Below are 23,667 nucleotides of genomic sequence, written 5' to 3'. Positions count from 1 at the left end.
GTTTTTCTTATAATAAATAACAAAATATTTTCTAAAAAAATAAAAGTCTGTCTTCTCTGTTTTTGTACAAAAATGAAAACCTATTATCCATATGCAGAAAGCTGATACTAAGATCTTCATAATACTGGGGCTGGCAGGATTAAACTCAGAGCAGGCGAGAGAAGTCTGTGTTTGTATAACTTCTCTGGGCCATTGAAATTTTAGTCTGGGTGCACACTTTTCAGGAAATAAACTAGAAGCTTAATTTGTCTAAACTCAGGTTTTCTTTTGGAAAGTGTATTTTCTTTGTTAGTGGTTCCAGAGTGATTTCCTCCTACACCTATCTCTTGTACAGGTGCTTTTCCTGTTTGATTAACTTAGCTATTGGGTGTTCATATTCAACAAGCTCAAATGAAAACTGGACTTAATACAAAAATGTTTCTGCACCAGCTGGCCATTAAGAACTTGGTTTTGGAAGTGCTGTTAAACTAGTTAGGTAGAACTACTCAGTTTTCAGGATACTTGTTATATGAGTACAAAGCAATTTGATACTCTCATGCTGTCTTATTCCTTGAAAGGATATTATCTTTTAGAGTGTTCTGTCAGAGGGGAGTGGGGTTGTAGATCTGTTTTGGGGAAGGACAAACAGAAGAATCCTTTCTTAGATTGTCTTTGAAATGGAGGTTATATTTTTGTGGGATTGCCAGTACAGCGAACCATAATGTGAGGCAGGAAAATACAAAGAAAGACTTTTTTAATATGTGCAGATATCTGCACTGAAGGCAAAGCTATTGAGCTCTTGACCTGTTTCTAAGGCTTTAAGTCCTTGGAACTGTTTTTCTGCATTTACAGCACTTTTTACCATGTCAATAGGAAGTAGATTAAGCCATTTTATATGGATTTTTACTGTGTAAATATTTTTATTTGTAGGCATACGTGTGAAAGAAACAATCATTTAACGTTCTTTCCTACTCCTTTTTATTCTTATTTCTCTCTCCTCTTTCTCCCCTAATTGACAGCTGTAGGATCTTTGCTAGAAGAGAGGCATGCCTCAGTGAAAAATTCCCCAGCCTTGTGGACTAGCTTTGGTAAATCCCTTGCCAAATCCAAAGTGCCTGTCAAAAGATCAGTGCTTGAGAGGACACCTAGCCTCTCATCAGTGAGCAGCGCTCAGAGTGAGCAAAGTCTTTTCAGCACCAATTGTAAGTATATGTGAGGGTTACGGGTTTTAACTGATTGATAGCTATCAATTGCTTGTTGGTAAAAATCCTCTTGAAAGGGAGTCCTGTCTGACAAGTACCTGTGTTAATTCTGATTGTACTGCTTATTGGTTCTAGGTCTTAATCTTTTTGCCTCTTTACTTGGAACTTTCCTTTTTGAGACATACTGTCTGAAAGAGCTTCGAGCCCTGGATTTTGGGTTGATGAGTAGAGATTTTGGTACAGCTTCTCTTCCATCCTGAAACGCTACATAATCAGCATGTCTTTTGAAGCAAGAGTTTCCTAATGTTTACATGTAGTGTGATATGTCTGGACAGAATGGTTTACTTGTCATAATATTTGGAACAGTGTGTTACAGGTTTTTGATGCTAAATTTTTTTTGAACCAGTTTATATCTGCTTTCAGAGTTTTGGGCCAAAATATGCAGATCAAATTACAGGCACATAAGTGAAACTTGTTTTAGAAGATAAATCTTTGTATGGGTAGACTTCTGTAATTTCTAAGGTAGCTGTAAACATTTGTGTATGACCTAACCAAATCAATCTTGATTAAAATTAGTGAGAATAATACCAGGACTTGCTTTGTTTTGAAGTTCTACGGCAGTTCTTGGGAGTTCTGAGGGGGAAAAGTATGAAGGAAATAACATACAGCTGACTATCAAACATGTTAGTATTCCCAGCTATGCATATTCAAATAAGTACATTCAAATATTCTGCTACTATTATATCACCTGTTATATCTTGAAGCCTGGGCAAAGACCTTTCATTTGTGCCAGATGTCACTTAAATCTGTCTTCAGTGGACTGAAAAAGAGAGCTGTGATTTAACATACGTCTCTGGTTTATATATGCGCATATGCATGCACACGTAACTACATTTCCTCATATTCTTCTCCCCCTGCCTCGTACTGCCTTCATTAAACTAAAAGCTAACATAGTCCTCAAATGAATAAGAGTATGTGTAATAAAATATGCATGTGCGTCTTGCTCTGTAATGAGATCGGTTCTGTTACTGTGACAGCCATGTTGACTTTTGCTGTTCAGGTTTAGGACTGTGTCTGGAGCTGCTAAGCAGCTTTGTCCTCTTTTCATTTTGCTCCCTCATGTAACAAAGGAAGGGGTCATCGCTTCATAACAAAGGAGTGTATTCAGATTAAGTATCCAAACAGATGACTCCTTATTTAGCCTGATTTGCTAGCTGCTGTAATCTGTTTTGTCCACTGCCTTCAAGCTTACAATTTTTTCCACTCCGATTCACGAAGACCAAGCAAGAGCAATATGAGAGGTTGAACATGGCTGCAGTCTCGTAGACTTTAAGCCTGCTTAGATCTTTTTTTAAATGACTATACCAGGAGGACTCCGCAGTTGCACAGAAACTAATTTTTCTCCTATTATTTTCTTCAATTCTACACTAACACCACCGACTGACTCAGGAAGCCACTATGATATTACCTTACTGACACTGCTGGTAGTGGGGTCTTACAGCTTTTGTATTGTTCCTTTGTTAGCCACGTTTACTGGGAAGAGAAGTAGGTTGTATTCCTTTTATTTCTATTCTAAAGCATGTATTTTGTTTTGTGGAGGTTGGTAAATATATGCAATGTTTTGGTCTGCTGATTTTCTGTGATATTATTTTCCTTTAGGGAATTTTTTACACTTGATGAGAATTATTTATATCTAATAGTAAGGATTTGTGAGTATAATGACTAAGATTATGTGTAATTCATACGTTAATGAAATTTTTGACTGAATCAAATAGAAAAGAACTAAGGAATTTTCTTTGTATTCTAATGCTAAGTACAGTGCTGTTCTTGTTTTTTATTCTTGCGTTTAGTCTACTATGTAATAATTTCAGAAAAAATTGTGAAGCTAAAGTGTTTTTATTAGATTGGTGGGACACAAAAGATCAGAATGGGAGGCTTATGCTGTGTGTGTCATGAAATGTATGACAAACTACTGTGATCCTGTCAACAATATTAAATCAAAAAGGCACTTGACTTGTTTGGAGTTTGTCTTCTGTTAGCAGAGAAAAAAAAATGACAAGGGAGCATTTCTGCTGCTTTGTCAGCTCAGCCCTTTGTTATGGGATGTCCTTGGATTGGTAATTCCATGTGGTAGCATTAGGGCTTGGGGTTTTTTTTTTGTTTTTTTTTTTTTTTAATTTTGTCTAATGAGCACTTGAACTTTGTGATTCTTTTCTCTAAAATGACTTCTTATTTGAGAAGCTCAAAAATCATGAGGTTTGAAATGCTGTTGTTACTAAAAGCATATTTTGTATGCAGTCAGTTTGAGCATTGAAAAACAGATTTTTTTAACAGTAATCTCAGTTTTAGTGTTGAGCTAAAAATGCTATCATTTGAACATACCAAAGTGATTAACTCTGAGGTTAAGAAAAAAGATTCCAGATTTTAATTGCATTAGAATAATTACATATATAGTAAATAGTGCTTCAAAAGTTAAAAAGCTGATCCTAGCAGTTGACCTGCAACTGCATTTTTGTACAGCCAATATGTCATTAAAATTCTTCTAATGAGTTGAGTTTCCAGATCTTTACTGGGCTGAGATCACTTCATACCTGTCCATCTTTATTCAGGATTGCAGTAGCTGCTCTGAATTTGAATCCAAAAAAGATCAAACACTGTAAACCTGGGAGGTTTTCATGTGGTCATTTTAGATTATTTTTTTTTTTTTTGATTCCTGCACACAGCCTGGTTATCTGACTCCAGAGTTTTTAATAGGGCAGAACAGTTCCCTAACTAGCTCTGCACCAGAAGGCTGCTCACTCACCCAAAGTGTTATTTCCATGGTGTGCTGCTGATTTAGAAGAGGAAGCAGCACGCTAGTTTGCAGGCAATTGTTAACTGCTTGCAGTGAATTCTGAGCAAACATCCTTAATTTAGTGATGTACAAGAAAAGTTAAGGATTGTTTCTTGCCTTGTGCTTTACTAAAATGAATTGTTTTAATTATCTAATGTTGATCAGAGTCGGACTGTTACAGAATAACTGTGTTCTTGATGTGTTATGCAAATTGCTCCTCGTGTATTGAGTTTTTTGGCCAATATTTAGCTTTTGTGTTTAGAGAGGCTCTGACTTCCTTTTTTTAAAAAAAGATGATGGCTTCAGTTGCATGTGTTTGTTAAAGGGAAATCCTCTTTCTGTGGTAGAAAATATTTAGTGGCCAAAAATCAAAGTTTTGAAGTAGTTAACTTACATGATTTATGCTAGTCTGTTTAAAGACAATAAAATAATCTCAAATTCACATTGCCTTAAAAAAGCCAGTCTCATTAAAACACTTATCTGAGGCAAACCTGGTAGTATAATGACAAAAAATTCCCCCTTCCCCACCTTTTTTTTTTCAATGACTAGAGAGAAAAGAAGCACTGTGACAAACAATTCCAGAGTGACTTAATTTTTTCTTGTCTCTAGTAAATGCCATGTGAATTCCTATGCTTTAACGTGTTAGTATACATAATTTTTTAGTTCCCAAAACAAAGTCTACTCAATCTGTACTTACTTTAGAAATAATTTTCGTATTTTTTCTGGACAACAGAAACAATGTTTTCCTAAATTTCAGTTTTTTTATTTTTCAAGTAAAAATTTCTATTGTGACCATAAACTCAAACCTCTTTCAAGGTTGTTTAGTCTCTGGTAAAACTGACTCGTCTTATGATTCAATTTTCTCTAAACTATATATGCCTAGAGCAAATTCTTTTGTGATTCTGTTTTGCAGCTGCAAATACCACAGTCATCAGGAATGGAGAATGGCCTTCAAAACCAGCCTGCCAGAATGGCACTTTGGGGTCTGCCCCTTTGAAAGCACTACCAAGACCTAGATTGCACTCGTTGAGGTCAACTCCAAAAGGTATATGAGTCTGTTTGTAGACAGAGGAGGTAAAATCAAATCAGTGGTGCTTCAAGTGTTGTAAGACTTCGTGGGAAGGCTAAAGTACTCTTTGTATTGCCGTAATTGATGGAGGTATTTCAGGGAAATGGAGAGGTCTATGCTGTGGTACAGCTCAGGTTTGCATGGTACAGGACTAAATGCACCTTGCTACATAGCAGGTTTCATCACGTGGGGTTTGCATTGTTTTAAAAAGAGTTCTTTTCCTTGGAAAAATTCAGGGCACAGACTTTATCACTGCTGGTAATCTGCAGAACAGACATACCTGAATTTATCCTGAGTGTATTGTTGTTGTTGTCTTTATGCAGACTTTGTATTATTATCTTCACCCTTTTCAAGACCAAAAGGACCTTGGAGGATGGGGATATAGTTTTGAATAAGATATTGTTAGAATGTATCTTCTTCTGTAGAACAATGACATCGTCCCATCTTTCAGAGGGAAGAGTCACAGAAACTTAGCTTCTCATGTTGCTTTTTCTTGGTATTCTACTGGGGTTGAATTAGAAGCTTTAATGGAGACAAGACAATTAATTGTGTTTTATCATCTTGTACTAAAATAAACAATAAATGTACTTCCTGACTTTGTATTAAACATTGTTCAGGTTCCTATTTTGGTTCGAGCTAGGAACTCTTGATTGGCCAACAGTGTGTCTTCCACTCAACCCACAAACACCAGTTGACAAGTCATTCTCTGACCAAAATTAAAGGCATAATGGGAGCAGATAAATAAGCTTGCTCTGTCTCTTTCCTAAGTCCTAGCTGTAATCAGCTTGCTTCTGACCATCTTTGTGGTGAACTGGTTATTGTAGTTGGATAAGCCTAATTAAATGCTGTACTCCTGCATTAGACTTAAAATTTAAGCTGGTATCTGACATAATGGAGAATAAATAAGAGATGCCTGCCAAATGTCTCACAGTAATGACATGCTTTAAAAGAGTAAACAGTGAAAAGAAACACAATTTGCCACAAATTACAAGTCGCTTTGAAACAAACACGAATCATATGGCTTTCTGACAAGCTGATGCTTTCTGTCGAGGTCCAACACATGCAGCACAACTATGCATAGCTCATCGTCTTCAGTGACCTGGCAGTGTGCCTCGAGCACCTGCAGGAGCAGTGTGGCCAAAGGAAGCTGGTATTCCCCTTCAGATCAGTGTTACCGGGCCTGTGGTGTTGTGTTTTGGGTCCTTCCCAGACCAAGAGGGTTGTTTTGAAACTGGGAAGATCCAGTGGAGACTTAAGAAGATGTTTGGGGTCTCTGTCCAGTGAGAAGAGGTTGAGGGAGTTGAGCTGACGCAGTCAGTAACTTGAAAAAGGACAGCTATAAAGCTCATGGTGCCAAACTCTTCTCATTAGCACCAGATCATGTAGCAATCAGAAGTGCTTGCAAATTGTAAAGTGGGGGATGCATCTTTGCCCGGTGGTGCTGTAGAACGACCCTTCCTGGAGGTTTGTGAGGCCCATCTAGACAAAAACGTGGTCAGCTGATCTCGTCTCAGTGGTGACCCTGCTCTGAATGGGAGTGTTGATATATGGCCCCTGGAGGTTTCTTTCAGCCAGTGTTTCCTTAGCTGCATTTTATTTGCTGCAGTTTTGAGACTTAAGTAACTTGCTGTTAGTGCTAAAATGAAATCTTTACTAATGTTTTCTCCTGCTTAGAAGGCTTTTAAAATTATCTTTTTATTTCTTCCAAGGTGGGTTCTGGAGAAGCAGAGCTAAGTTTGAATACAGCTTAAACATTCTAGAAGGTTTCTCTTTTTGTGTTTGAATAGATTTGTGGATCTTGTACTTAAATGTAAAAATGTAAGATATGTCTTTAATTACTTTAAAACTTTAAATAGTTCTACTTTAAAGTTCATCTAAGCTTTTACTTTTAGGAGCCAAGACCAGGTCTGCTTCACTGAACCAGTGCACACCAAAATCACCGGGGCCTCTACACTTAGCAAGGAAAGTCAGTGAGACTAGAGGTAATCAGCTGTTGGGTAGTCAGGTTTTCAATTTTTCTTGGATCTCTCTGTCTTGAGAGCAGCTATGCTTTATGATTTCAGAATAATTGAAATAGTTGGCTCATTTTCTTTGCAGCTCGCCAAATTGGACACTGGCTCGGCAAGGTTCTGTTCTTTACCTGTTTGCTTTAGGGATGTCCATTGTTTGCTTGAAACTTGCGTTCCATAAGGACTAAAAATACAGAGTAATTAACCTGTCTGTTAAATGATGTTCTGTCAAATGCTTATAAGTTTGTATGCTTGCAAGACAGAGCGTAGACTAGATTTTGCCAAGTTTGTGTTTAATTTAAGCAAGATTCTTTTGAGAGCATGCTGATTAGCTCTGTCTGTTGAAGATATTTACTCCACTCTCAGATGTTTGTATCAGATATTTGTTTTATCTTTAACTTTGAATTAAAATTGGTCCTTTCCACCAGAGTGAATCAAAAGAACAAATGCAAACCTTTGGAGAAGCTTTGTACGACCAAATTTTCACTTTGGGAGCAAAGCTCTATTTGCAAGGCTGAGGCAGGGGGAAACAAATACAGTGGAGATACAAAGCAACTTGCTTCCTGAGGAAACCTGTGCCATAGGATCCACACTATTCCTAAAGCCTGCAGAAAGGGGTTGTCAAAAGACCTTTTATGAACTTCTGCTCATGACTTTTGTACTTCCACCCAGCAGTCCAAAAGATTGTTTTCATTCAATGTCCTTCAAAATAATAAAGTTTTTAGGTCATTTTCACATAACTTGTAAGTAATACAATAAGGGTGGGTTAATTTTCTCAGTGCTGTCATTTATATCTAACTTGATGTTAGCACATTTGAGAATGTTAATTTATTGCTCCTCTATGCAAATAAAATAACTGTAGCATACAGAAAGAAAAAAAATTATATAATGCCAGTATAGATGCTAGTTTTTCATTGTCTGTGGTCCTCTTTGAATGAATAAAGTGAAACAGTGCTACCTGACTTAAATGAAATATAGTAATTGTAATGGGATAATTGTAACTGGGAATGCATCCTGCATTTTCCAAACAGTTTCTTGTAATGCTAAATCTTGCTTTAGATCATGCTGTCGGCCATCAGAATAAAGAAGCTGAAATTGCAAAGTTTGAGGAGCTTGTGTGGAAAGGATTTTGAATCTTAAAAAAAGGTAGTCCTACTGCCCCTTACTGGCTTGAAGTATAATTTGTTTGTTTCTTTCCTTTCTGAAGGTACTCCTGGAAGAAATGTACACCAAAGCCTATCTTGTTTGGGTCCTGGTGAGTTTTCTGAGTGCATTTTATATTTTCTGTGGTTGCAACTCAAATTAAGTTTATACATTATATTAGTATGTTTATTCTTTTCTGGGAAGAATAGATGCACAATGGATAATTCTGTAAACTATCACTGACTCTAGTTTCAAGGAATATGGAAAAAAACCTATTTTCCTGGGTTTTGTCTACTTCCTGTCTTCTTGCTACCCATCTTAAGCTATGCAATCTGGTCTGTTCTTCTGTTTCCAGTGAAACCTAAGGAGGTTTAAACTGTATGCAAAAAAAAAAAAAAAAAAAAAAGGAAGTGGAATTTGGGTGTAATTCTTACTTTTTAGCCAAAGTAAGTAATGAATGAACTCATGTTTTGCAGCATTAAAAAAGGCCAAAACCAAACAAATGGAAGAATCCCGCATAGCCTTCCTTTTCTGGAACGTTCATTGTAGATTACCTGGCGGTGTGAGCTGTCTGTGTGCATCAATGTAGACTATGCTTGTGTAAGAAGTTGAAGTTATCGGAGCATGTTGATGTGTGTGTCTGCTCATATGGCAGAGGGAGAAATCGCAGCTGATTAAGTGGCAGATGGCGTTTCAAAATCTGGCAGAGTTTTAAGGACTTCATATTGGGTTTGTTTTTGGTGTTTGTGCCAGTCAGGACACCTGGTGCTAATTGCTATCTGCCAAGAGACTGAAAAGTCTTCAGATGATGCTTTTACTTGCAGCAGTTTCCAGGTCTTTTCAAGAGAGTTGGCAGTCTAAATTAGTTTCCTGAGAAGCAGTGTGTATTTGTTGAATTAAAAGCTACTTGTAATTAATTACTCATTGAAAAGCCCTTTTTGAAAGATACTGAAGATCACTGGAAGGCCCTGTGTCTCCTGAGTGAATAGCAGATGTCTTTTTCTGAAAGAGGTGATTTAGCCAAGCAGATTTTGTAAATTTGAGTCTGAAGTTAATGGGCAAATCAGTTCTGACCTGTTACTCTTTCTGTGGCAGTATTTTTTACATTTCCTGTAGTCATAACATGCATTTAATGCTTTTGTCTTTTACTCTCTTGGGTGTCAAATGTCTACATATTAATTGTGGCTGAGTATTTGATATCTTCTGTTAAGAGTCAGGGCTTCTGTCAGACTTAGCCCAAAGTGCTTGTTCTGTTTGTTGCTTTTATTGATACTTAGCTGAACTAATGTTAGTTTAGGTAAAGCCTAACACTGAGTTTCAAGAGCTCAAACCTAGTCTATTGTATAATCATGTAGGGGATGATTCAGCTAGCAACAGTGTCTTGATCAGCTCAATTGAGGAAACTCCTAATAAGAAATAAAATCCATGTCTGGACTAGAAACTAAAAAAGAAAATTCTCTTACGCTTGCTTACAGTAGTCTCAAAATAAAACTTTATTTCCCTGAAAATTTAGTATGCACATTCTCTCTACTTTCCAGAAAAGTAGTGTTCTCTCCCCTTTTTACTGGTTTAGTAGACTTTTGCTTATGATTCATCTTTTCTGACCTAAAAGAACATGTAGCTACATAACTTTGAAGTGTTGGATTTGAAAAACACAGCCATAAACTCCACTGTAATATTTAGCAATATTTTAGTAAATGCTCTTTACTCATACTTTTGCCAATAAAATGGCTGTATTTCAGTGTTTGTTTTAACAAACCTGAACTGCTTACTGTACTGAGTCAGCTTCCAAAACTGGAGATGTTAGACATTCAACTTAATACATTTCTAATTTGTACAGAGAATTAGTGTAATTTCCCATTTATGAATGCAGAGCTTTCTGGTGGAGTATTTTGCATTTTTAAGAAGTTTTTTTTCCATCCTTACAGTTGCAGATAGTTCTTACAGAATAAAAATACTGTGTGACTGCTTGGATATTCTGCAGTACAATGTCTTGCATTTTAAGAAAAGACAAATGATCTTTTTTGAAATGAACTGAAATAATGCCAGCCAGTACCATGTAGAATGAGGCCCACTATCTTCTTTTTTTTTTTTCCCTTTTCCTTTTGGCTTTGATATTATAGTGAAGCTTTGTTTGAATGACTGCAGCTAGTATAAAGCTTTTGTTCTTTTATTTCAGTGCCATAGTTAAGTCTACAGTTTTTAGTCTTATCCAGTCAGAAGTTCCAACCTCACTTCTATTTCTCACCCATATGCCCAGGACTAATTTGTTGCAGCAGAACTCTGATAATTGATGCAGTATTAAAGTATTAACTAAGTGTCTACCTCAGTTGTTCGTGCTGCCTTTCACATTTCTTCAAGGATGAAAAAATAGCAGGCTTTTCTAGATACACTTCTGTTCCCTTAATCTTGGTGCTGTTTCTCCATTCTCCATTCATTTACAGCAATGATGCACAGCCAGAATCTGCTTGATGAAGCAAGCCACAACTTACTGTTAGTGTGCCTGTAAAACTGGACAGACTTGCCTGTTTGCAGCTGTTAATTTCTTGTTTGTGTTAAAACATTCACAAGGCTTCTTTTTCTGAATTCTGTATTTTTCAAGGGTGATGTTCAGTGCATCAAATAAATTCTACAAGTTCTGTGGTATATTTCTTCAGCACTGGCTTTAAAGCTAAGGCTTTAAAGTTCTTGGGAATGTTTTATTATACTTCTTAACTTGCTAACTTCAAGTAAGGATGTTTATGTGAACTTACTGTAATATCTTAATGTAAATAATGAATAAAAGTGTTGCCTCTTATGAGACAGAATTTTGAACTCTATGCAAAACTACCTCTAAAAGTGCATAAAGTGCTGTTTCCTTTTTTCTTCAACTTCCCTGTAGAAAAACATGGGCTGTGTCTAATCCCTCTGTAGTATATTACAGTGCAGTGTGTGTGGATGCAGTGGGTTTTCACATCTCAGGTCTCTGTTACTGACCAGAAGTTAAGTTACAACACATAATCTCTGAACCTACATAAGCTAAGCAAAAGTAAATATCCTGTTTGGCAGTTCCAAAGGTAAAGCAATCACTTTGGGAATAAAGCATGTGAATACTTGGCTTGTCCAGTTTTTCCATGACCCTGAAAGGGATCTGTGATGTATTATGGATAGCAAGTTACACTTACATATGCGACATAAGACCATTGTCAGGACAACAGCAAGGACAACTCATGGATACACCTGCAAAGTGTTACAAGTATGAACAGTGTGATATATGTTGTATTTATTAGCACTGTGATGCAGCATAGAATTGGTTACTAAAGGCTGCAGAAGCCATGAAAACCAAAGAAGCTTTATCAAAAAATGGTACATGCTCTATCATCGTGTTCTGTTTTCTTATTCTCATAAAGAAAGGATGTTTGTTTTAGTTCAGCCATTTGTGAGAAAATATAACACTGGGAGAGGGAAGAAATTCAGTCAGGGGGCTTATTGCAAGAGTGAGTAATAGTGCTGATCAAGCTCAAATGGAAAAATAAGGTACAAATATAACAGTCCAAGAAGTTGTCCCTTGGAACAGGTTGTTAAAGATGGGGTCTGGCTCTTCACTCAAACCTTATACTGGGATAAGATGCTTTTGCTAACAAAATACTCTGGCTCAGGCAAAAGTTGGAGGCATACTTTAAGATTCAGTTTACACCCTTTTCTTTCATGCTCTTAGTCATCCCTGTTGAAACTTGAGAGGAAACTGTTCTTATGTTGTAGATTCTTTGATAGCATAGGTTACTCTCAAAATACGTGCACTTTCCACATCTGCAAAACAAGGATTAGTGTTTATCATACTCTGATTGTGTTTTGACAACAACAAAGAAGACTTATGTTTTAAAATTATGTGTTATGCTGTGTCAAAATGTGTATTTTAAAAAAAATTGGGAAGACTATTCTGAGATGTGATGCACATTGTTATGAGTGCCAAATACTTAGGTCTTCAGCTGACTGCAGCATTCAGCAATGTATGGCAAATTACCCCAGCTGATGAGGGATATCTGCTCAAGTAACTCATTAGGGCTCTGTTTCTTCTTTTGTACCTGATTAGAAGATCTTTAAGGGTTTGTTATTGATTGGGGAGTGGTGTGTATTTGCTTGCAGACGTTTTTGCAAGTGTAGAAGAAACTCTGAAGGCAATGGTGTTGCTTGGAGACTTGAAAAGGCCTTGATATGTATCTGAATATACGCGCCCTGGCAGCGAAGAGATCCGGGTCTTCCAGATTGCAGAAGTGGGACTCCTGACTAGCTCTCACTGGGAATTACAATACAGATGTATTGGATAGACTGGATTTTCAGTCTCTGGTGTTAAGAGCTTCAGCATTTGTAAATAAGTTGGGTTAATCAGTTTTTCCGTCTCTGTCCCTATCTCCAAAAGAAAAGCCAGGAAATCCTGCAGAAGAACTTGGAACAGTTTTGCCTGTTCTAGGGTGACACAGATTAGTACAAGAGTAGATTCTGTATTCATTTAATGCAGTTAATGTTTTGCACACTGGAGATTCTGGGAGTTGAACAACATAAATTATTATTTTTACTTTATCCCTTGAAAAGCAACAGACATCAGGCTTAAACCTCTTTTGCAGATATTTTACTGTGGCTGGACTATTTTGTTGCCTTTCTAGCTGCAATAAAACACTGGCTATAGTATTTTTTTAGATGTTTTTTTCATTCATGTGAGCTATGAGGACAATCTGAATGACTCAGTTGTCTCGTGATCTAACCTTAGAATACCTTCAGGCTAATGCTCTTATAAACAGACAGCAAAGCTATGTAGAGTAGCTACTGCATGTGAACTAGCTATGAAAGCTGGCATTTGTTTTGCCATTTCTATATAAATAAATGCATATAATCTAAATGTATGTATTGGAGTTCCTTAATAATTGTATTCCTTGGGGAAATATAATGATATTTATTTTGAAGAGTTAAGGGAAAATCTATAAGCCTGAAATAATATTTGAAAAAGAAAAGCTGTTGCCTTCTTGGCCAGATTTTTACACTGTTACTAAATAAAATATAGTTCAACAACTGGATCTAAGGATTTAATTTCTTGGGTGAGAACTAGAATGCTCCAGAAATCTTCAAAGTAGAATGGCTGGTTTTGATATTCAGAGAATGCCACTCTAAACTCTGAAGTAATCTGTTTTGAGTGGGGCTTTTTGGTTTGATTTTTTTTTTTAAACACATGGTGTTTTCCTGATGTAGTATGTTAGAATAGGCCGTAGGATGCAAAAAAGAGGTACATGACAACACAGTCTCAATGTATTCCAGATTTGATCCCTTCAGCTAATTCCATCAGTGTATTTGCATTCATGTTCCTTGTGTTCTTCTCAAACTTGATCTTCTGAAATTTAACCATTTGGGAAGGTTGTCTGTTGTTCTGTGCTAACAATCAACACTGTTCCCTGTGCCTTCAACAGATATTTTTACAAAAAACAAGGAATTCCAAAGCCTCAGGGCTTGCTATGGAGTAACATATGAGCCATCTAATTCAGGTGGTAGTAGTATTCTACTACGACTTGAATTAGGGGAGCAGTTTGTCAGATTGATGGACTGCAAATGTTGGGATTATATTTAAAATCCCAGCAATGAGGACTTTGTAGAGGTTTTATCAGTTTTACTATCCTGACAGACGATCATTGATTAAGGTCTTTTGTAGCCCAACCAAAATTGTTTTCAAACTACAAGGTCTGTTTCTTCTGCTAATGCTTTTAAGTAAGGACCTGTTTTTTGGATTGCAAGTTAGATATTTCAGAATTCTTTGTCATTATTTAGTTCCAAACTTCTGTGAGAACCTTGCTCTCCAGCTCCACACATCCATACTCCAAATAAGTGGTGATGCAGAATTATGCAGGCTTTCTACAGCAGGAATGTTTGTAGTTTGTTTCAATGGTATTTCTTCTGTTGTGGGGAGGAATGTCTGTGGTTCTCTTCCCTGATATTTATTTTGATGTTTCACAGTAACAAGCCACACAGGAGCTTTGGTTTTCTCACACTTGTCTAAATATTGGATAGGCCAGCCACTGTGTGAGTAGAGAGGGTAGCTGAAAGGGATATCTACAGATTGCATCAACTCAGTCCAAGTGATAGAGAAAATTCCCATGTTGGGAGCTGGAGTTCGTTGGACCCTGTTAGGGGCTTAAGTGGACATAATACTTGGAAGATCATTGAGCTGTCACAGAAATGTGAAACTCATGGTCTTGTGTCAAAGATGCCTTTTTTTCTGCATGTCTGGGGTAAGGGAGAGTGTACAAAGCCCACACAGGTATGCAAAAGACAATGAGTTATCTTAAATGTGCTTTGTGCTCTCCAGATAAACCACTAGCATGTCTTAGGGCATATACTTGCCAAAATGACTTTATTTGCACTATTGCTCTTTATTAGAGGCTCTCTGGGTATTCTTGTGAGGCCATGGATGAAATACACATGCACGGTGAATATAAATCAGTATTGTGTAAATAAATAATTAATAGATCTGTTGGCTGTGGCTCTAGTTTAGGCATTTATTTTTCCTCTGTTGCTTGAAGTTTGAGCTCACAAGAACTTAAGCATACACCTACCCTGTTTCTGAATGGCAGCAAAGAGGTGGTTTTGAGTTTTTTTCATATCTGGCCAGATCATGGAAGCTTCAAATCTTAGGGCATTTTACCCTAACATTAGTCATATTGTACAGTGTTGTAGAGTAGTAGCTCTGTAGGATTTTGACTGAGGAAGTGTAACCAAAATGCCATTTTGAAAGGGACATCCTGCAAATGCACTTCCCTTAAATCAGAAGTTAAAAATGAAATTATTCTTGCAGTGTTTTGTGGCTATTCTCAACTGTAAAAGAGTGAAGATAATGTAAATACCACTGTTGTGTGTGGGAGACACAGATCAGCCTGATTCCTGTATCAGTTTGCCTGGGAATCCACTTCAGCGTCACCTTCAGTTTGACAGGCTGCTGAATTTATAATGGTTAAAAGCTTCTGTGTACAGAAAGAAGAAACATAAATTATTTAGGATTTTTGTTCTTCTCTGAGGAAGAAAGATGATTCCTTTTTTCTTCAGGAGAGGATTGGAACTTAAAATCAGTCTTGAAGCTGCAGTTTGCATTCATTGTGGCAGCGAGTACTGTTGCCTACAGGACAATTAGCTTTTCAAAGTAGAGCACTGGCTAGAGCAAGGAGATCACAGGAAGGTGGCGTGGGAGCAGTCATTTTCCAGAAATAAAAATGAGGACACAGATGACCCTTTGGCTTTTAGTAGGTTCCTGTTTCTTGCATCTCTCTTTGCATAAGCAACCACCCTTCAGTTCTTCCTGAAGTAAAGCATGCCAGTAAAATCCATCTGCTCTGCACTGCTCTTGCTGTCTTGTGACACAGAGCCAAGTGTCCTTTACATGGACTTGTTGGATTTAAATATCTAGCTCCTGATTTAGACCTTTATACAGTGAGACACTTAACTGTGTTCCAATGGCATTCTTAGAGATGTTGGATGAGGAGAGAGGGAAAGGGACAGTAGAAATGCAGACACTGTGGATTGGCCTCGTGAGGCTGAATTGAGAGCCTACAGATGCCAGTGCACTTTGCTCCTTTTTTGTCACGTTGCTAATGTTCCCAGGAGTGGCAGATATACTAAATCTGCTGGGGTTAAAATAGGTCTGGCCCCTCCATCAATCTGATGGTGTCATCAGGTACTGTTGCATTTAGCAACCCACACTGAATTCCATGGTCGAACAGGATGGAACCCCTTTCTCCATGCTGATCGCAAGTTCTGCCTTTGGAATCAGAGGGAAGTCATCAGTAAGATGCTAGCAAATAAAACCTGTCTTGTCATTTTGTCCTTTGTATATTGCTTCCTTATTTTATTCTGCTCTTTTCTGGTACTGTTTTCTGTCACCCTTCTCTAATGTCAAGAAAGTGAAAGACCTGTGTGTGATCCCCATGTTATGCAAGCAGTGTAGACAGTGCATGCTCCTGGCATGCTCTGTTAATGATCCCATGGATTACATCCTGGCTTTGTAGTCTGGTAGCACGAGGCCCTAGATGACTGTCGTGGGAGTACAGACAGGAGTGGAAGGTGCTGTTTTCCTGAGCCAAGGAAACCATGCTAGCACATGCAGGGCCACCACAGTGGGGGTATACTGTGGTGTGACGCTGAGCTCTGGAAAGATTACTGGAGGAACCTCTCTGCAGGTTAACTCTCACCTGGGAGCTGTTCAGACTGGCATGGGCAGTCCTCTTGCTGGCTGCTGTCAGAGCGCTCTGAGCACTGGGTACTAGATGGCACTCGATGAGACACGCATCCATTGCTCTTTATTTGTGCTGTCAGGTCTGCTTCTGAATAACACAGACCTGTTTCAGGTTCCTGGGGTTTAATAGAATTAAAACTCAAGAGGCTGGAAAGGCATTTTTGTCAAATTAAAAGTTTTTTTACAATATGATGTATCTGTTTCTTCATGGCTTATTTTCACCCAAACAAAGAGCAGGAAAGAAGAGGCAGTAAAAGGTCTTTCCTACAAGGATTTTGATGTCCATATAGAGCTTTTGTCTGCTCATATTTTGTATGGTGATTCATTCCTTCTGCAGTTTCCAAACTGGTTCATTACATCATGTTTTTCCTGTAGAGATTCTTTGTTCTAGCTCCTGTTTTGAGGAGGTTTCAGCAGGGTGTTCCTTCTTCCCTGGTTTAACAGCCAATGAGGAGTTCTTTACCTTTCTCCTAAGCACTGTTGCAAGGATGGGGAGAAGTGGTGGGTTGTTTTTTGGATGTGTTTTGTTGGTTTGTAGTGGTTTGGGTTTTTTGGTTTTTTTTTTTGCCTGATTGGATTGTTTCCACCTTTTTGAGAGAGTCAAATTGGGAAGGTGAGAGAATATTTACTACATAAGCTTCTCCTTTGGAGAAATGTGGGAACAGGAGGTAAACAAAAGGGAGTTCTTCTGGGGGTGCTCTGGCAAAAGGGTGAAATGTGATGTAGCTGGGTGCTAAATGATGTTTGAAGACTGGCTGTATGCCCAGTAAAAATCTCAAAATGCCTTAATTAAGAAAGGATTTGACAATAATGATCTAGTATTTGATGAGATGTGCTAATGAAACTGTGCATGTGTGAATACACAAGTCCACTGAACTATGCTGTAACAAGCCTTCTGGTGTACTGCTCAGTGTGGTTTTCAAGCATCAAAATAATGCAGCCCAGAAAGGGGCAATGTCTTTTATAATAGTATTGAACTAGGAAAGAGTCTGGAACTGTAGGCTCTTGGAAAGATAGATGAACACACATTGCTTGTGCCAAAGCTCTTGAGACTTGAAGTAATAGATGAAGTTTTATAGCAGTAATGACATGCATGCCCTGCTGTGTGCAGAGGCTGCCCTGGGAACCAAACAAAAAAACCTAATTTACTGTCTTTGTACTTACTTTGAATGGTTTTGTGTGGACCAAAGATATATTATAGTACTTCAGAGTTGGTGTTTCATCAGTGTGCTAGGAAATAAATATTTTGGTACCTGCTTTGAAAACATGCCAGGGTATTTTCAGGCTGTCTGTTGTGGAGGTTGCCTTGATGGGTCTGTCTCGGTGCTGCCCTGCAGCTCTTCTGCTCTACATACAGTGAGTATCTACCTCACTGTCACAGCACCAGGCTCTGCATGATCTTAGACATACCCGGATACAGCAACAACATGCTATTTTTAGTTCTAGCTGATGTGGAAAATAAGCTCTATGAATTTGAAGTGCATCTTGGGCAAGTAAGATATGCTGTTAAAATATGGAAGTTAGATTTGTGGAGGTAAAGAGAGGACAGGTAAGGCACTGCTGAAATGAGACCTGTCACCGTGGTATTTGATTTAGCTTAACCTGCTTCAGACTAAGTTGAGTTAATTGTTTCTGCAAGTGGAAAAACTGTTCCAAGGTATAGATAGAGAAAATTGGCCGGGGTTTGCTGAAATGGCAGAAGTACAGAATCAATGGAAAAGCACTTAATTTTGTTGTCTCTTAAGAGTGACAAAGTCTGTGGAGGCCAGCTCTTCGAACAACCCCAAAGAAGTGTGAGCTGCCACTGTCTTGTCTCCAACACTGACTGAGAGTACTTGGGTGGTCCCAGCTGCAGCGGCTGCCTGGTAAGGCAGCTGCTGCCCTCAGGAAAAGTAGTGAAATGTTTCTTTTTGCACAGGAAGCTGGCCAGTGCACGAATGTACAGTCTTAGGTCACAGGTAAAAAATGTAACATTTTCTACTCTGTAAAACAGTTACTCCTTTCTTTTCTAAATTTATTTTTAATTTAACTTTTGCTAATGGCAGTGGACTTCAACAAAGTATATGCAAAACTTTTCAGCTCATCAAATAGTAAGAGAAAACTTTTTCTATGAGGGCTAATCAAATGTGGAAAAAACATCTATTTTGTAAGAATTCCTCCAACACTGCTTATTTGCCTCAGTGTTTGGGTGCCTTCAAAACCCAGCTGGCAGAGAACTGTTTTAATGTGAATTGATGCCCGAGTCCTTCTCCTCTGATGATAAATGGAAGCATCTGCAGTGTTGAGCTGCCAAGCTAAGCAGAATTTCCCTTAAGCAGCTCTCAAATACTGAATTGTTCTTAGAGAATAGATGTGTCTTTGGATTTGTTAACACTTTAAACGTGGACATCATATTTGATTGAAGGAAACAGTTTTAAAAAGTACACCCTGAAAAGATTTTTGGAGAGCGAAGCTGAACTGTGCCTCCAGGAATATTCAAATAATGTTCCTTACAGTGTCCAAATTAAAATTGCATGGACTGTGACATTGCTGGATGATATATTCAGCTGGTGAGACCACCCACTTCCTCCTCCTCCTCCCTCCTCATCCTCCTCCTCCCATTTCTCCTTTTCCAGTTCCCAGCCCACGGAGTCCCATAGCAGATTGAGCATCCGTGCTGTGATGCAATTCAGAGGCTGTTGGTTTTCGAAATCACTAAGTCGGTTTTATTCTGAGGACAAGCTTTGTTTTCAGAACATCTGGTGAGGCGAAGCTGCCAGCAGCATTTACATTGTGGATATCTGCTTTTACTGATTTTTTGCTTGTCTGTGCATAAGGAGTAACAGCAAAGGAATGGAGACCTGATTATTTCTTCAAGCCTGTTTTCTTTAGCAAGAATTGTTCACTTCTGGCAGTAGTGATTTAAAACCTTAGTATGTGACAGTACATGGAGGCTATTTCTTGCTTGTTTGTCTTCCAATTGCACTGAAGACATGTTATGGTCCCCGAAATTTTCCTTATCCAACATGCGCGTAAGGCTGACAGCAAAGGGATTGCTTCGAAACATTCGTCTGCCTTCTGGCTACAAGAAAAGCACTGTTATATTTCATACAGGTTTGTGTGTTTTTAATATGATGATCAGAGCATGCATTGAGTGTGTGTCTTGTTTACTTCAACAGCTTCTTATTTTTAGCAAGTAAGAACTGTACTGGGCATGAGAGTTTTTGAATTTCAGACAGAAGTGTGACTTTTAAGCAAAGTAGTTTCATATTCTAAGCCTCTGCATGTGTGCTGAGCTGTTTGTTTGGAAGATAGTTATTCTGTTTATGAAATGCAAATTGGGATTTGCTCTTTCCTTGCACAAATCCAAAAATAGTGTCAGGAAGTCTGTGCTGTTAAATATTTATCTAATAATTTTAATGGTTATCTGCTGGGAGCACTCTCTTTTCTGTATCTTGATTGGGTGCAGAGGGGGAAACAGGGAGGGAAGTGGAATGAATACAGGCTGTCATGGTGTGACTTTCTGTCTGTGGGAAATACTTGAATACTTACCTGTAGATATCTATTACCACAGTTGTTGTGCTAAATACATATTACTTGCAAGTGGAAGAAACAACCTTTTGTGCTTCTTGTTTCAAGAAAAACCTAAAAGGTACAATGTTTTGAGACACTGAAGACAAGTGTGTGTGTGTGTTTAATTCACACACACACAGAGCACAAGAAACAAAAAAAAATTACAAAATTCTCATCTGCATCTGACCTGATTTTTATTTTCAGTGTCAGGCAAAGCAAAGCAAGATTATGGAAGGTGGGCTTTATGCCAGCACATACTATGTGTCATTTTGGGGGTCAGGGGTGGAAGTTGTATTTTTGTTTGAGCTGAGCTATGTGACATCTAGAGATACCGAGAGCATCTTGCATAAGTATTTTTCTCCACTGCGCTATTTACAATTTTCTTTCATTTTACTTAGAGGGGAGCAAGCAGCTATATAAGCTAGTTTTGCAGAAGCTCTTCACTCAAGAATTTCCTCTCTCACTTGAATACCACCTTTTCTGCTTTTATTTTCTTGCAGTTGAGTGCTATCAGTCAGCTTTCCTTACTGTCCCGTCTTTTCACACGGCAGCTTTAACCATTTGCCTTGTCATTTCTTATCCTTGCCAAAGTAAATCCAGCTTCAAAATTATCCTGGGACGATAAATGCATTTATGAACATAATACAGGCCAACTGTACAATATAGGCTTCTGTTTGCAGGTTGCTTGTGTTGGCATTAAACTAGGATTTAAATACCTTGATGTCAAAAACTCTTCTGTAAAGAGTGTCTTTGTGCATATAACTATCTAAATAATGTGAAATTTCTACATAACATAACACATACTCCAGGACCAAAAATCCTAAAGGAGAAGGTGAGAGGAGATCTTAAAGAAGAAGGTGAGGTTCAGTCTCCCAAATGTTCATGCAGTGCTGCATGTATCAAGAGAATTTTACAGTTATAAGAATCAGCTTTTGGTTTAATTTATTTTGAGTGGATGTGAAAGCAAAACCTGCCTGAAGGTCTCTGTGAAATACAACATGTAAAATAGATTGCAAGCCCTGTGTTCTAGTTAAGAAGCACTACATTAAGAAGTGCTGAACAGACCTTCAGTGTGTTTTCTCTATGTACAGTATGTACAGACTAATAGCACAGCACTGAAGCTTCAGAGGTTTTTGCCTGCTTTCCCCCTTCTGCTTTGTTGTCCTTGTAGGAAGTTATTATGTTAGCAGAAAGCTGACCAGTGGTTAGCTAGACCTGAGTATACCAAAAAAGTAGGGCATGTGAAAACCAGGTCATAGTCTGTAGTGGAAAATGCAAGTATGTATAGATAATACTGCGGTTTTTGAAACAGCGGAATGCATTGAAGCTTGTTAGTGATTATTTCAGCTTCATAAAACTCAGAAACAGTACATGAGGCAATGACTGTGTATATCACAAGCATAAAAGGTTATTTTCTGTTGTTGTTAAATGCCAGGAGGAGCCATATTTACTTTTACAGCACCAATATGACTGTCTTTTCTTGTAGTGGTTTAATTTGATTAAAATGACATGTGGCTTCTTTCCAAGGTCACATGAGCAGTAGGCACAATAAGCAGTAGAGAGTGTGTCAATAAATAAGGGAAGGGGTAACTGCCAGAAGGAATTTCAGGGTCCATCTAGGAGCATGAATATGTATGAGTGTTACATAAACAACACTGAGTACCAGTTTTGATGTAGATCGCACATCTAAGAAGCATTAAAATGGATTTCATTCTTTGCTCCCTTTGATCACAGCACAGATCACTGCCTTTATTAATGTAGACCATCCTTGAGATGCTTACAGCAATTGTTGAAATGTAGAATTTTAAAGTAATCTAGAGCACAGGTCAGGTTGGATTCTTCTGTTGTCATATCACCCCCCACCCCCCCTTCCCCCATGCTTGACAACTGCAGTGCAGTAACTTGGTGAAGTTAGAATGGGAGCACTGTTGGGAGGAAGAAGAAGGAACTTTTTCTTAGGTTTTCAGTCTGACTTGAGGTTAGTTCGCAGCAGCCTGATGCAGTTTCTTCACATGGAGCGTGTGGGAGACACACAGTTTTTTACACAGGTGTTATGTTATTCTAGGCTAGTCATTGCAATTTAGCATTAAAAGGATCCTTGGGCTGGATATCTTTGCACTATTTGTATTGTCATTCATGTGCAGGTGTCAAAGTACCTAGAGTAATTCAGATATGTTAGAGCATAACCATGCAGTCTGTTCAGGAGAAGTCAAATAAAATCAGATGTTTTTCCACTAGGAAGGGAATAAATCCAGGTAAAATTTAATGTAATATTTAAAGTGTTTTTAAAGGTCTTTCAGCCTTGTGTCTAACTTCCATGACTGTGCTGTGTATTGCTTCAAGGTCAAGATACCAGAAGTTTCTTCTCTCTCCTCAAATGCAGGAAGACATCAAAGTATCATTTTTTGCAGCAACTGGAAGTACAAATATCTGCATTGTTTGCTGTATATAATGAGTGCCCTCTTCAGCAAAACAAAAGCCTGAAACCTTAAGGAAATAATTTATTTTCCCATCCTGTGACTTATAAAACTTACTTGTAGCAAGTAACTGCAAAAAATCTAAACACTTCAGGACTGCATAAACATGGCAGAGGAGAGTGGGGACCACTGTCTTTCAGTGATGAAATAGTATATTTGCTTCCTTTATTGAACCATTTAGGATTTTTACCACAGTGACTATAAAGTGCTCTTACGTTCTTCATGCTTCAGTGGTGTGACAGAGTAAATCATCATCTCTGTGTAGATCATCAGTTCTGTATAAACAGTGGTACTAGTAGAGATTATTTGTTATGTCTTTTATGTTTACTCTCCAATTAACTCCAACAATTACATTTACTCTCCAGTTTTTTTTTCTCTGAGGTAGAGCTTGAAGAAACAATTCTATTTATTTCATACTGGCAAATACTTGGGGTATCCTTCACAAATAATTAATCTAATTAAGTGAAGGAATAACAAAATCCATCATCACTTGCTACAGTGGAGTAGAATGTAAGTTGCTACGCATCTGTTTTTCAGTAGCATACCAGTTGTTCTTTCTCAGATTTTTTGGGGCAAAGCTCCCCATTTCAATTCTTTTGCATAGTTTATTAAATATATGCACAGGTTAAATGTTAACATCACATCTAAGTTACTCTGTTTTGACTCTGGCATGTTTTTTGTTGGGAGAGAACTGTGAGAGAAAGACATTCTTTTATGAATGATTCAAAATAGTAGTTTTGAGTTGCTTATGTTTTCTGTTGTATAAAGATAAAAGTCCAGACAAGAAACTAGCTTTGCAAATGGAGGTCAAAGCTCTTGTGCTTTTTGTTAAGAATTTGTCAATATTTCTATACTGTTTTATCTCAAAATGTTTTCATCCAGCCCTTCTTGCTGCTTTTCCTCTTTCTTTCTTCCCTTAAGCAAACTGTACTTGGTGCTCTTGTCTTGCTGGTGACTTCCTTTGCTTACTAAACATGTCTTTTCAGCAATACCAGTTTTAAAAACTCCCTTGCTAATAACAAGCAAACATCATAAATGTGTTTACTTGGGCAGCTGATATCCTTTTTCAATGACTTCTTCCCAAAGTTCTTCTTTGGTCACATTGAGAAGTATAAAATTACTTCTGTGTGTTGCAAAGCAGGGCTCTTAAAAAAG

The 23,667-nt window shown here is 38.0% G+C and overlaps 1 protein-coding gene across 5 annotated transcripts in view; it reads left to right on the top strand.

Annotated features, from left to right (window-relative positions):
- MTUS1 (microtubule associated scaffold protein 1) overlaps positions 1–23,667 on the top strand; it is an 89,791-nt gene that overhangs the window by 19,376 nt on the left and 46,748 nt on the right. The window contains exons 1-5 of one of the 5 annotated variants that reach the window (XM_068186833.1): positions 2,461–2,482; positions 2,631–2,726; positions 4,928–5,059; positions 6,976–7,065; positions 8,300–8,347. In XM_068186833.1, the coding sequence (XP_068042934.1) occupies positions 2,476–2,482; positions 2,631–2,726; positions 4,928–5,059; positions 6,976–7,065; positions 8,300–8,347 (373 nt within the window). In that variant the 5' untranslated portion in view covers positions 2,461–2,475. Of the gene's footprint in view, positions 1–998; positions 1,182–2,398; positions 2,727–4,927; positions 5,060–6,975; positions 7,066–8,299; positions 8,348–19,123; positions 19,577–23,667 lie in introns of those variants that run through there. The other 4 variants (XM_068186829.1, XM_068186832.1, XM_068186830.1 and 1 more) reach the window with 4 other exon arrangements.

This window comes from Anomalospiza imberbis, chromosome 4 (genome assembly GCF_031753505.1).
Source record: "Anomalospiza imberbis isolate Cuckoo-Finch-1a 21T00152 chromosome 4, ASM3175350v1, whole genome shotgun sequence".
Classification (NCBI taxonomy): Eukaryota; Metazoa; Chordata; class Aves; order Passeriformes; family Viduidae; genus Anomalospiza; species Anomalospiza imberbis.
The sequence above is the reverse complement of the archived record's forward strand: the minus strand, read 5'-3'. Positions and strand labels throughout refer to the sequence as shown.